General features: G+C 49.4%; 1 protein-coding gene across 2 annotated transcripts in view; it reads left to right on the forward strand.

Annotated features, from left to right (window-relative positions):
• Window positions 1-649: 649 nt before the first annotated feature.
• The window catches only part of Itga10 (integrin subunit alpha 10), an 18,209-nt gene continuing 5,017 nt past the window's right edge, over window positions 650-13,841 (forward strand). Inside the window, exons 1-27 of one of the 2 annotated variants that reach the window (XM_021196667.2) lie at window positions 650-711; window positions 2,123-2,234; window positions 2,422-2,531; window positions 2,709-2,800; window positions 3,176-3,290; window positions 4,204-4,331; window positions 4,719-4,867; window positions 5,546-5,696; window positions 6,479-6,644; window positions 6,751-6,824; window positions 7,088-7,232; window positions 7,418-7,566; window positions 7,803-7,946; window positions 8,077-8,280; window positions 8,894-9,024; window positions 9,735-9,901; window positions 9,996-10,138; window positions 10,512-10,625; window positions 10,797-10,882; window positions 11,282-11,423; window positions 11,580-11,672; window positions 11,831-11,907; window positions 12,069-12,158; window positions 12,560-12,644; window positions 12,788-12,901; window positions 13,097-13,177; window positions 13,314-13,472. In XM_021196667.2, the coding sequence (XP_021052326.1) occupies window positions 660-711; window positions 2,123-2,234; window positions 2,422-2,531; window positions 2,709-2,800; window positions 3,176-3,290; window positions 4,204-4,331; window positions 4,719-4,867; window positions 5,546-5,696; window positions 6,479-6,644; window positions 6,751-6,824; window positions 7,088-7,232; window positions 7,418-7,566; window positions 7,803-7,946; window positions 8,077-8,280; window positions 8,894-9,024; window positions 9,735-9,901; window positions 9,996-10,138; window positions 10,512-10,625; window positions 10,797-10,882; window positions 11,282-11,423; window positions 11,580-11,672; window positions 11,831-11,907; window positions 12,069-12,158; window positions 12,560-12,644; window positions 12,788-12,901; window positions 13,097-13,177; window positions 13,314-13,472 (3,273 nt within the window). In that variant the 5' untranslated portion in view covers window positions 650-659. The remainder of the gene's footprint in view (window positions 712-2,122; window positions 2,235-2,421; window positions 2,532-2,708; window positions 2,801-3,175; window positions 3,291-4,203; window positions 4,332-4,718; window positions 4,868-5,545; window positions 5,697-6,478; window positions 6,645-6,750; window positions 6,825-7,087; window positions 7,233-7,417; window positions 7,567-7,802; window positions 7,947-8,076; window positions 8,281-8,893; window positions 9,025-9,734; window positions 9,902-9,995; window positions 10,139-10,511; window positions 10,626-10,796; window positions 10,883-11,281; window positions 11,424-11,579; window positions 11,673-11,830; window positions 11,908-12,068; window positions 12,159-12,559; window positions 12,645-12,787; window positions 12,902-13,096; window positions 13,178-13,313; window positions 13,473-13,841) is intronic. The other variant, XM_021196669.2, reaches the window with a different exon arrangement.

The raw sequence follows: 13,841 nt of genomic DNA on the forward strand, positions 1-13,841 counted from the left end.
AGTAGGACTGCCCTTCACACAGTAGGTAGGAAAATGCTGCTGTCATGGCTGTCAGCTGTTATTTTGCATATCCCACGTTAAGATTAACAAGGCAGGGCTGGTGAGATGTCTCAGCAGATAAGAGCGCCCATCTGCTCTTCCAAAGGTCCTGAGTTCAAATCCCAGCAACCACATGGTGGCTCACAACCATCTATAACGAGATCTGGCTCCCTCTTCTGGAGTGTCTGAAGACAGCTACAGTGTACTTACATATAATAAATAAATTAATTAAAAAAAAATAAGGCAAAAAAAATATTGTCTCTAAATCCTACTTTCTGTTCCAAACTGGAGGAAATCATTGAATAAATAAACCGTGCATAAAAGTAGCCTCAGAAAGGGTCAAAATTTGTGTTCTCTTTGAATATTAGCTGAGGCCTCCAGGGGGCAGCACAGAGGTAGAGAGCTGGAATAAGCCAGTTCTGTGCTCCGGTCTGGGGCTCCCCACAGCTCCTTTCCACCACCACTCCCATTCCGTCCAACTTTATTTTTAGCTGCCAGTGGGAGGGGGCAGGATAGGAGGGAAAGTAACGAAAACAGCCAAGGAGAGGGACAGAGCGACTTAGAGGAGAGGGACAGAGCGACTCAGAGCGAGCCTCTCGAACTGGACCGGACAAGCGGCAATGGAACCTCTCTCCATCCCTCACCTGTTCTTGCCCCTGGCGCTGCTGACAGGTGAGGGAAGTGAACTTGGTTTCTGGTGGGAATGGAAGATACGTGGATTGTTTAGAATTGGGACCATTATGGCTAAAATTCTTCGGGTGCTCAGGTCAGAAGTTAATACCGATGCTATATTTCCTGTGTGCACTCATGTTCTTAGACACCCAAATGGCAGTGGCCAAGACTTCCTCTGGCTTGTACCTCATTACCTAAACCTTTGTACCTAATTATCTAAAACTTTTGTCCTAAACTCCATAGACATGAGGGCACAGAAAAGAGACGTGTCTCTCTCTCATCTTCCATTCGGCTGCCCTAATTCCTACCTTCCCTGCTTCTCCCTGCCATTGGTGCTCCTTGGTGCCTGAGGCATAATTGCCTTACTATGTGGTCAGAACTCTGGGTTCGCCTAACGACTGAGCTACAGTTCCTGGTCTCATAGCCCTGCCAATTTCCTGGATGAAAAAAAAAAAAAAAAAAAAAAAAAAAAAGGCTCACATATAAAATACCTTTCTGAAAGTGAGCACAGTGTGAGTTGGAGTTAGATTTTGGTGAATGGAGGGTTGCTTGGATGCAAAGAGCAAGACAGTAGAAAAGAGAATCATGGGAGGGACAAGAGGCTTGGAATTTTTCCCTGCTAGTGCCCTATAATCTTTGTTTCCTAAAATAACAGCTCTGATTTTATGGGAATTGGGGTCAGGAGAAACGAATCAGTAGGACACAGTTGGGGACCCTTAGAGTGGGCTAAAGTTTGAGGAAAATGGGAGTAGGCAAGGGGTGTTTGTAAGGTGGATGAGAAGAAGAGGAGATTGTGGGGGGAATCTTGAGGGTGGTAGGACCCTTAACAGGGATAGATGGCAAACTGTGTGTGGGCAGGCCAGTGATTCCACCCTTTAATTAGCAACTGAGGTTGGCAGGGCTGGAAGGAGCCAGCACCCTCGACCTTGGAGAAAGTGCAAGTGTGACAAGAAGAAACAGAAAGAGGAGACACCCGGGCAGGGAGCTCCTTGCCATCCCTTTGTCCCCATGGCCCTGGCTTTGAGAAGAATTTGGAAAGGGTGGTGATTCTGCATCTTCAGAAAAGCCCTCTCTCTCTTTGGACTCTCAGGGCTTCGAAAGGAGAATGTGTAGGAGGAGTGATGTGGAAAGAGTAACTCGACCTTTCCAGATGTGTCTGTGAATGAGATTTCAGGGATGAGATTGAAAATTCAGCTGTGCTTCAGAATGGCCGAGGGCCTTAGAATCCTTCACCCACACCCCACAGCAAAAGAATCATGCAATCATCCCACCTGGGGCTCTGAGGACATGACATTGACACAGACCAGGAGAGCTGAGATAGAATCCCTCCCTCCTGTCTTGTCTCCCACTATGCCTCTCCGGTCCTTCATTAACTGATTGGTGGATGCTAATTATGATCCTCACCCCTCAGGTCTCTGCTCCCCCTTTAATCTGGATGAACATCACCCACGCCTCTTCACAGGGCCACCAGAGGCCGAATTTGGATACAGTGTCTTACAGCATGTTGGGGGTGGACAGCGATGGTGAGAGGGAAAACAGAGGACCATGGGATCAGGACTGTGCACTCACTGATAAAGGGGGGGGGGGCAAGGTAGACCAGTCCAAGCTGGCCTTTGAAAGTGCCTGGGGCTCCATGCCATCTCATGCATTCCCTCTCACTATACTAAGGACGATGCTCACCTGATCTTTATATCCATATTCTCCTTCCAGGATGCTGGTGGGCGCCCCCTGGGATGGGCCGTCAGGTGACCGGAGGGGGGATGTTTATCGTTGCTCTATAGGGGGTTTCCACAGTGCTCCTTGTACCAAAGGCCACCTGGGTAAGAAGAAGCCTGACTTTTCCCCTGCTAATCCCTGATGTTGACATCTAGTAACTCTGACTCCTTGGACCTTGTCTTCAATGGATTCATTTTCATTTTCTTCCCAAATGACCCTGAACTAAAGAAACCGAACTATGACCCCATGACTTCATTCTCTTCTACCCCTCCTCCAACCAGGTGACTATCAACTTGGAAATTCCTCTCAGCCTGCTGTGAATATGCACCTAGGGATGTCTCTACTAGAGACAGATGCTGATGGGGGATTCATGGTGAGCTGAAAGAAGGGCCTCGAGAGGTTCATAGCAGGGAAGAGAGCATTGTGCTATCTGGGCAGTGGGGGCTTTGCCTTTCATCCCAGCGCTCTGGAGGCAGAGTCAGACCTGATCTATAGAGTGGGTTCCAGGACAGCCAAGGCTATGCAGAGAAACCCTGTTTTGACAAGCCCAAAACCAAAACTGACCAAACAACAACAAAAAGAGCACTGTGGTAAGGGAAATTAGTCTGTATAGGGGAGACAAGGAATTCAAAACCCTAGAGAGCAAGGCAGGGTTCCCCATGGAGTGGTCTCCATCTCTCTTTTAACTAGTGTGTGTTCTGAGAGGCCCTCTCAAGCCTGGGGATAACTATCTCCCCTATCCACCCAGGCCTGTGCCCCTCTTTGGTCTCGTGCCTGTGGCAGCTCTGTCTTCAGTTCTGGAATATGTGCCCGTGTGGATGCTTCATTCCGGCCCCAGGGAAGCCTGGCACCCACCGCCCAACGTGAGCCAATGGAAGGGCCCCGGAAGCTCAGTTCCCAGATGGGGATGCTGGGTGGGAAAAACCAGGACAAAAGACTTGGTGGAGGGTCTGCATGGCTATCTTCATCATTCCCAAGTGTGCTTGCAGAAGAGGTCCCTGTCTGCTAACAGATTAGAATTCAGACTCCCTAGGAGAGCCTCAAGACACCAGAATCTGGTGTTACCAACTTAAAACAAACAAACAAACAACAGTGTATCCTGTGCACAGCCTATCCCTCATCCATCTCATTTACATTATTGTTGTTCTGTGTGCCATTTAGTTTTGGACCTTGATGTCCCTTTGTTTACAATGTTTTCTACCCCAGTGTATTTTCTCAGGGTCTTCCATATCTTATTTTTGTGGGTCTTACGGATACCAAGTCAGCACTCAGTTATTAGGGTCTCCCCTCATGCCTTTCATATACTTTCTTATCTACTGCCTTTTGGGAGATAGTCTTATGTAGCCCAGGTTGTCCTTGAACTTGGAATTCGCTTGCCTCAGCTTCTCAGTCTCTAGTACTGGGATACTAGGCATGCATTGTCATGCCTGGCCTTTGCTGAACATGCCCCTCTTGGCACATTGGTAGGACATGAGTTCAAATACTGCCTCTCCCCCGCCCCCAACACACACAAACAAAAGTGAGGCTCTCTCAGTGTTCCATAGCACAGGGTAGTGGTAGGTCTCTCACTAGTGCATATTTCATTCTTTCCATCTGCCCATCTCTTCTTTCTTTGATTTCCACACTGGGGTCCTGGCATAGTGCTTTCCTGGTAATTAAGAGAGAAGTCCCTAGTGAGTGCTTGTAGTACAGCGGTCTCCTGGGACGTTTTCCCTTGCTGGCTACACCCTGCATCCTTCCATGTCTTTGTTTCCCATCACTATGCCCCCCTTCTAGGCTGTCCTACATACATGGATGTCGTCATTGTTTTGGATGGCTCCAATAGTATCTATCCCTGGTCAGAAGTTCAGACTTTCCTTCGGAGGCTCGTCGGAAGACTGTTCATCGATCCAGAGCAGATACAGGTAAGAGAAAGATATGTGGGTAGGATTGGAGGGAAAGAGGTAAACACTCATAGACCCTTGGATGTAAGCAGCCATGTCCAGGACATTGTCTTCTACAGAACTCATGCTCAAGAGCTGTGCAATTAAGTTACCAAAAAGTCACAAAAATTTCATCATGTTTGAAGTAAGTTTATGGTTGTGTGGGGGCCACACTCATGGCTTTCCTTTGCTACATGTAGTTGCCTGGCACCCACGAGCTGCAAGTTAAACACACCTGTTCACTTCCCCTTCATCCTGCTGCAGGTTGGACACACCTGTTAGGGGTTCACTTCCCCCTTCATCCTTTGTGTTCCATCCTCTCCACGATCTACATACAACCCATGTGGGCACATGGTCTATTGTTCTCAGGTAGGACTGGTACAGTACGGGGAGAACCCTGTGCACGAGTGGTCCCTGGGAGACTTCCGAACAAAGGAAGAAGTTGTGAGAGCAGCAAGGAACCTCAGTCGGAGGGAGGGGCGAGAAACGAGAACCGCTCAAGCGATAATGGTGGCATGGTGAGGCATGGTGAAGGGGTTGTGCGAGGGAGGTGGAAGGACCAGCAGGGCGAGGGAGAGGGTCTGGAGTGTATACATCACAAGATGCTCTGGGTGCTTATCTCTAGCTGCATGCCGGAAGTTCATGGGGGAAGGCTAGGTTGCTGTCCCCGAACTCTCTCTTATTGTATTTGCATTTTACAGTGTCTGTGGGTGTATCTCTCCTTGTCTGTTCTGTTTCTGCACACAGAACTCCATCTCTCCTCTTCTACTCCTGCGTTAGTTCTGATACTTAGCTTCTCAACCACGCATGCCTAGTATTCTTTTGAAACATGACTCTAAACCTCTGGGGAGGCTGCCTGACCTGACTAGTCTTTATTCTCCATTTCCTTGATCTTGTCAACTCAAGTGTTTGCTGAATGAATCTATAAACAAATAATGCTTGTACATTTTTGCACTGATGACAGATTATTTTATATGTTCCGTGCCATCCAAACACTCAAGTTGTGACTCTGTGCTAGTTTGCATGCTAGAGACTGTTGGGGAATGGTGAAGACATCTAACCTCAGTGAACTGCTGACAGTGTTAAATACACTATACGGGCATGCCTGCATGCATGCCTGTGTGTATGTGCATTCATGTGCTCACATGCACGCACATACATATGACCATATAGCATTCTTTTATCTCTCTTCTTAGCACAGAAGGGTTCAGTCAGTCCCGGGGGGGAAGACCAGAGGCCGCTAGGCTGCTGGTAGTTGTCACTGATGGAGAGTCTCATGATGGAGAGGAGCTTCCAGCAGCGCTAAAGGCCTGTGAGGCTGGCAGAGTAACACGTTATGGGATTGCGGTGAGACTTGATCAAGTCCAGTTGTTTTGTTTTGTGTTGTATCGTGTGTGTGTGTGTGTGTGTGTGTGTGTGTGTGTGTGTGATGTGTGTGTGTGTGCATGCATCTGTGTGTGCGTGCATCTGTGCACATACCATAGTGTGTGTATATTCAGGTCAGAGAACAACTTCAGATGTTGGTCCTCCCCTTCCATCTTGTTCTAGGCTGGATATCTTTTTTTTTCTTTTTTTTTCTTTTTTTTTTTCTTTTTTTAGTTTTTCGAGACAGGGTTTCTCTGTGTAGCCTTGGCTGTCGTGGAACTCACTCTGTAGACCAGGCTGGCCTCGAACCCAGAAATCCACCTGCCTCCCAAGTGCTGGGATTAAAGGCGTGTGCCACCACCGCCCGGCTTAGGCTGGATATCTTGTTCACTTCGCCATATAATAAGCCAGATTAGCTGACCCACAGGTCTTGGGCAGGTCTCCTGTCTCGGCCTCCTGTCTCTTGGTTTGAGGCATGCTGGAATTACAGATAAGCTTGTATTAGTTGTCCAGCATTTTGTGTGGGTCTGGGGATCTAAATGCCAGGCATGCATAGCAAGCATTTTATCCACTGAGTCATCTTCCCAGACCAAGAATTGACTGTATCTAGAAAGACTGAGGGAAAAAAAAGACTTGTGAAAGTATAAACCACCGCTTGGACTTCAGTCCTTATCTCCCTCCCTTGGCTTTATTTAGTTGGCTACGTTCTATATCAGCTCTGACACCTTACTTCACGCAGCTAATGGCCCCCATCTTGAACCCAGGTCCTTGGTCACTATCTCCGGCGACAGAGAGACCCCAGCTCTTTTCTCCGGGAAATCAGAGCTATTGCTAGTGATCCAGATGAGCGATTCTTCTTCAATGTCACCGATGAGGCTGCGCTGACGGACATCGTGGATGCACTGGGGGACCGGATTTTTGGTCTTGAAGGTAATGAGTATCCTGGTGAAACGGAAGTGCCGGTTGGGGTCCTTCTGGAGTGAGTTCAGTAGAGCGAGCTCCCCTGATAGCGCCTTGCAATTTTATCATGCCCAAGGGTCCCGTGGAGAAAATGAAAGCTCCTTTGGGCTAGAAATGTCTGAGATTGGCTTCTCCATCCACCGGCTACAGGTTAGACAGACCCTGACCCTCTCAACATCCCCCTAGCTCTCCATTCTCTTCATAACCCCCTACTTCTAACTCAGATAACTTCAACCCCAAGGCCCTTCCCGATTTCTCCTTTAACTAGCCCACATCCTGACCTTCCATGCCTTTCTGACCACGGTGTACCTGTGTGTGAGCGTCTCACCACTGGAAAGTTCTTTTTCCTCCGATGCCCCTCCCCCCTCCCCCCTCCTGTCTTCTCAGTGCTCACATCTGGTTCTACCCTTCAGGATGGGATTCTCTTTGGGATGGTGGGGGCCTATGACTGGGGGGGCTCCGTGCTGTGGCTTGAAGAAGGTCGCCGCCTTTTCCCACCACGAGCTGCCCTGGAAGATGAGTTTCCCGCCGCGTTGCAGAACCATGCGGCCTACCTGGGTGAGTCACAGAGAGTGGCAGGGAGTGTAGGGGAGACCCAGTAAGGGGATATGAAGCACTCCCCCTTAACTCATGCACTTTGTCACTCAGCTCCTTAAATCTCTTTAGACCTCCCCTTATGCCTTCAGGAAACCCTCCTCTCTGACTTCACCTTGTTCCTTTACATCACCACCTCCTCACTTTAGGTTACTCTGTTTCCTCCATGCTTTTGCCGGGTGGACGCCGCCTCTTTCTCTCGGGGGCACCGAGGTTTAGACATCGAGGAAAAGTTATCGCCTTTCAGCTAAAGAAAGATGGGGCTGTGAGGGTCGCCCATAGCATCCAGGGGGATCAGGTATAACATCAACAGAGGGTGGGACCCTTGGACCGCCTCCCCGCCCCACCCCTCAACCCCCAGGGACTGGACAAGAAGGGAAGACAAGACTAGAAAGCCCCACGTTGAATTCTGGGTAGCAGTCTGTCAGGGATGTAAGGATCAGATTGGCAGATTGGTAAATGCTTCTTGCTGAGTGCAGCTGTTCACAATCACCTTCCCTTTTCTCTTGGATCCTCACCATCCATCATTTCCAGATTGGCTCATACTTTGGTAGCGAGCTCTGCCCTTTGGATACAGATAAGGACGGAATAACTAATATCTTACTTGTGGCGGCTCCCATGTTCCTGGGTCCCCAGAACAAGGAGACCGGACGCGTTTATGTGTACATGGTGGGCCAGGTAAGAATCAGTGAGACCCCATATGATGTGTGTGGGTGATGGTGAAAGGAAGGGAAGAGGGAGGCACACATATTTGAGAGCTTGAAGTCACCAGATAAACAATGCCTTTTAATCTCTTCTCCACTACAAGCAAAATTTGCTGATGCTCCAAGGAACCCTTCAGCCAGACCGTTCCCAGGATTCTCGGTTTGGCTTTGCCATGGCTGCTCTTCCTGATCTGAACCATGACGGTTTCACTGATGTAGCAGTGGGGGCGCCCCTGGAGGATGGACACCGGGGAGCCTTGTACCTGTATCATGGAACCCAGACTGGAATCAGGCCGCATCCTACCCAGGTCAGCAGCGCTGGGATAAGAAACGGTGTGGTGTGGCCCAGGCCTTTCATTCCCAGAAGGTGGATCTCTGTGAGTTCCAGATCGAACTGGTCTACATCATGAGTTCCAGGCTACCCAGATTACTCACGCCTTTAATCCCAGCACTCGGGAGGCAGAGGCAGGCGGATTTCTGAGTTCGAGGCCAGCCTGGTCTACAGAGTGAGTTCCAGGACAGCCAGAGCTATACAGAGAGACCCTGTCTCCAAAAACCAAAAAAAAAAAAAAAAAAAAAAAAATAGGCAAAGATAGGCAAAACTAACTTCTTTCCTTCCTTTCTTCCTTTCTTTCTAAATATTTATTTATTTAATGAATGTGGGTAAACCGTTGTTGTCTTCAGACACACCAGAAGAGGGCATCAGATCCCATTACAGACGGTTGTGAGCCACCATGTGGTTGCTGGGAATTGACCTCAGGACCTCTGGAAGAGCAGTCAGTGCTCTTAACCTCTGAGCCATCTCTCCAGCCAGGCAAAACTTTCTTATTCTCTTGATGAATGGGAATGTTAGAAAGAAGCTGACAGGAGGAGAGGAAGGTGGCGGGAGCCCCTCCTCAGTCTCCTCTCTCTTCTCCTCAGAGGATTGCTGCTGTCTCCATGCCACAGGCCCTCCGATACTTCGGCCGAAGTGTGGATGGCCACTTAGATCTGGACGGAGATGATCTTGTGGATGTTGCCGTGGGTGCCCACGGGGCAGCCGTTCTGTTCAGGTGAGGAGCCCAGCTTAGGTAGCAGTAGGCAGCATGGCACAGCTAATAAGAACAAAGGTCACAGACTTGGGTTTGCTGGTCAGTTAATCTGATGCCTAAATCCCTGGTTCCTAGAATGAAAGTAATTGCCACTATCTTACTGGCTTGTTGTAAATATCAAACGAGATAGTCCAGTAAAGTTTTTTTATAGTGCTTTTTATTTTTATTTTATGTGTAGGGGTGTTTTGCCTGTGTGTGTGTGTGTGTGTGTGTGTGTGTGTACAGTGTCTGGGGAGACCAGAAGAAAGCATCAGATCCCCTGGAACTGGAGTTTTACAGCTGGCCTTGAGTTTACTTGTGGGTGCTGGGAATCCAACCTCTAGAAGAACAGCCAGTGGTCTTAACTGCTGAGTGGTCTTTCCAGTCTGACATTAGTGTTTATTGAATTGAATGTATTATATATGATTCCCATCATAGGCTTCTGGGAAGAGTGACACATTCAGACCATTTATCTATTTACTCGCTTACTTACTTAACTTAATCATACAGAGGCAAGTGCCAAGGTCGCCACCCCTATCTTTTCCTTTCCTTTTTCCTTTCCTTCTGTTTCTGAAGCACAAGCCCAGACGCTCCAGAGTTCTCCCACTGAGCTCCATCCCCAGGCTAGAGTTGTACTTTTAGGGGGAACTTAACCTGCTCCTTTTAGAATTTCTTTTCCACCCTGTTCCCAGCTCCCAGCCCATCATCCACCTGATTCCAACCCTGGATGTGATGCCTCCCCACATCAGCGTGGTTCAGAAGGACTGTAAACGACGAGGCCAGGAAGCAGCCTGTCTGACTGCAGCCCTTTGCTTCCAAGTGATGTCTCAAACTCCTGGGCGTTGGGATCGCAGATTCAGTGAGTGGTTACAATGTATCCAAGACAACTTTCAAGCTCTGGCCCTTCCTGGTGTCTGCATCTGCCTCCACTCGCACCTGCCTCTCTCATTCAGACATACGATTCTCAGCATCCCTGGATGAGTGGACCACTGGGGCTCGTGCAGCATTCGATGGCTCTGGCCAGCGGCTGTCCGCTCGGCAGCTCCAGCTCAGTGTTGGGAATGTCACTTGTGAACAGCTGCACTTCCATGCACTGGTGAGGATGGGGTAGGAACTGCTTTGTGTTGTTCCAACCGGATCAGCGATAAAATGGAAACAGAGAGATTGAGACCATTCAGATTTGGGGATCAGGATGATATGGATTAGACTCCTAGCTCTGTAACTTGTCACCATGGACTCTGCCAAGTCACTTAGCCAGCACATCTCAGTATCCTTGCTAAAAAGGGATGATATATACTGATAACTATTTCATAGGAGTTGTATCTGAATTACATTCCATCATGTTGTGAAAACCTCAGGACAGTGCCCAGGGCATAAACGACCACACTTAACATATTCTGCAGATGCCTGGCTTCTCTCTCCTCCAATCCTGGTTCCCTATAACTTGCCCTTCACTCTGTTTCCCTCAGGATACATCGGACTACCTCCGGCCAGTGGCCTTGACTGTGACTTTTGCTTTGGACAACACCACGAAGCCAGGGCCTGTGCTGGCTGAGGGATCCTCTACGACTATACGGAAGCTGGTTAGCAGTGTTGTGCCTTGCTCCATCTAGGCTCTCAGTGCTGCCCTCCTAGTGAATTGAAGATCAAGGGGAGGTCACATACAAATGGTGAAATCTGATTCAGGCTCTGTTGAGCAAAACATCCCAGTCCTTCCTCCTTTCCTTCCTCTCAGACCCTTAACTCTCTTCTAGATCCCCTTCTCAAAGGACTGTGGCCCTGACAATGAATGTATCACAGACCTGGTGCTTCAAGCTGACATGGACATCAGAGGCTCCAGGTTAGCGGGAGATGGACTAGGCAAACCAGAAGAACTCGGGGGAGCTAGAGAGGGTTTATTTGCTCGTTAGTTTTATTTTGTTTTGGTGGTGAGCAGGTTCTCCCTATGTAGCCCTGGCTGGCCTGTCTTCCAAGTGCTGGGATTAAAAGCATGTGTGCTACCATATTGGAAATGAGCCTTTTTTTTTTTTTTTGGTAGTTTTCTGAGACAGGGTTTCTCTGTGTATCCCTGGCTGTCCTGAAACTCACTCTGTAGACAAGACTGGCCTACAAACTCAGAAATCTGCCTGCCTCTGCCTCCCAAGTGCTGGGATTAAAGGTGTGAGCCACCACTGCCCAGCAGAAATGAGACTTTTGATTCTCTTTTGCCTCTTAGTCTTTGCTTTGTCTTTACTCATAGGAAGTCCCCCTTTGTGGTTCAAGGTGGACGACAGAAAGTGCTGGTGTCGGCGACCCTGGAGAACAAGAAGGAGAATGCCTACAACACTAGCCTGAGTCTCAGCTTCTCTAGAAACCTTCACCTGGCCAGTCTTACTCCTCAGGTACCTTGGAGGAGGGGACTGAGGCGAAGGAAGAAAGGAGGAAGACCAGGACCTCAGCTGTGGGGTGCTGTGGAGAAAGGCTCTGTGTGCAGAGTGTGGGCGGAAGTGTGGCTCCAGCTCCAGCTCTAACTTCCGCCTCCATCCCCCTGCCTTCAGAAGGCCAAATCAGTGAAGGTGGAGTGCGCAGTCCCGTCCCCCCATGACCGGCTCTGCATCGTGGGGCATCCGGTCTTCCAGGCTGGGGCCAAGGTGAGCATGGGTTCAGAATGAAGGCAAGGTGCTGAGAAAGCTATGTCTGGGATTCATGGCGTGTGGAAGTTCTGAGAAGGAAAGAGACATGGGCTCTTGTCCCTCCATGGGTTTTCCACAAGGAAGAATTCATTATTATCCCTGTCTTTTGGCTCCAGGTGAGCTTCCTGTTAGAGTTTGAATTTAGCTGCACCTTCCTCCTGAGCCAGGTCTTTGTGAGGCTGACTGCCAGTAGGTGAGAACAAAGGGACCCTCTCCCAAATCCCTACCCACCCCCTTCAAAGCACTCACTGAAAGAGAAGTGGGTGGCCGGAAGAAAGGACTCTGATCCCTCTGGTAGCAGAGAGGGTCCCTGAGGAGGGACTGGGATGTGAAACTTTCTCCCTGGCCCTGCAGCAGTAGCCTAGAGAGGAATGAGACCCTTCAAGATAACACAGCTCAGACCTCTGCCTACATCCGGTACGAACCTCACCTCGTGTTCTCCAGGTATGGCTGGGCTCCTGGCTGGAGCCCGTTCTGACCCTGATTGACAGATTGGCATCCATTGTGCTTTCTTGCTGTCCCTCCTTGTGCTTTAGTGTTCCCAGGAACACAATCCTTGGGCTACTCAGTCTTTTGATCCTCACTCCCACTCATAGTCAACCTTTCCTCTTAGGTATCTTGTGTCAGATCCTGGGCATTAGAGCTGGGATAAACAAATATAGGGTTATGGCCAAACATCTTTCTTTTTAAACCAAACCTGTGTGATATTTAATTTCCTTCTTATCCCCTCCTATCTCATTATCCTTGACCCTACCGTCCCTGAATCCATGTTTGTATGCTGATCATGTGTCCTGCGTCTGTGTCATGGCTGTGACCTTACACCTCCTGCATTGGTGTCTACACAGTGAGTCCACTCTGCATCGGTATGAGGTTCACCCTTACAGGACTCTCCCAATGGGTCCTGGCCCTGAATTCAAGACCACTCTTAGGGTGAGAAGCTTGAGGGGTCTTGGCATCCTGGGGGTGGTGTGGAGAAAGGCTGAAAAGAATCTTTTGTGGATTTGAGAGGCTGAAGGAGCAAATGAAGCGGGTCCTCTGTCTCTCGCCTCTTCCCGATTTAAATTCTTCCCCAGGTTCAGAACCTTGGTTGCCATGTGGTCAGTGGTCTCGTCATCTCCGCCCTCCTTCCGGCTGTAGCCCATGGGGGTAACTACTTCCTGTCACTATCTCAAGTCATCTCTGGCAATGTGAGTCTGGGCCAGATCGTGTGGATCCTGCCATCTTGAATTAGTGGACTCCTATCTGATGGCTCGCTGCTCTCTGGGCTCCTCTTCCTGGGACCACTCTTACATGTTCCTGGGAGGAAGGAAAGGGATTCTGCATTAGAAGGGTTATACGAGTGGCCTGTCTAGGAGGGCCTTTCAAATTGGACCTCTCTCTAGGCAAGCTGCACGGTGCAGAACCTGACTGAGCCCCCGGGATTCCCTGTGCATCCAGAGGAGCTTCCGCACACGAGCAGACTGGTAGGAGTCACAGGAGGGTGTCTGGGACAGGAATGCACGTAGAGATTGCAGTTTGGTGACAGGTGGGTGGGACATGGCGATGGGAGGGGGGGTGGTCTTCCCATTCCAGAGTCCTGAATTGTCTCTGTTCTGGTAGAATGGGAGTAACACTCGATGTCAGGTGGTAAGGTGCCACCTTGGGCTGCTGGCAAAGGGGACTGAGACCTCTGTTGGGCTGCTGAGGCTGGTTCACAATGAATTCTTCCGGAGGGTAAGCCATTCTTCCTTTCTGCTTCTCTCTGAAACATTAACCCGGGTCGAGAGGCACACAGACTCCCTCTGCTTGACATAAGCAAGTAGTTTTATCTCTCTAATCTTTTTTCCTGATGTTTTGTTTGTTTTTGTTTTGTTTTGTTTTGTTTTCAAGACCGGGTCTCTTTATATAGCCCTGGCTGTCCTATGTAGACCAGGCTGGCTTTGATCTTACGAAGGTCCATCTGCTCCTGCCTCCCAAGTGCTGGGATTAAAGGCATGAGTCACCATGCCTGATCTATTCATGATCTTTAAAAACGAGAACAATGAGCTGGGCATGGTGGTGCACGCCTTTGATCCCAGCACTCGGGAGGCAGAGGCAGGCGGATTTCTGAGTTCGAGGCCAGCCTGGTCTACAAAGTGAGTTCCAGGA

The sequence above is a fragment of the Mus pahari genome, chromosome 4, assembly GCF_900095145.1.
Source record: "Mus pahari chromosome 4, PAHARI_EIJ_v1.1, whole genome shotgun sequence".
NCBI classification, from domain to species: domain Eukaryota; kingdom Metazoa; phylum Chordata; class Mammalia; order Rodentia; family Muridae; genus Mus; species Mus pahari.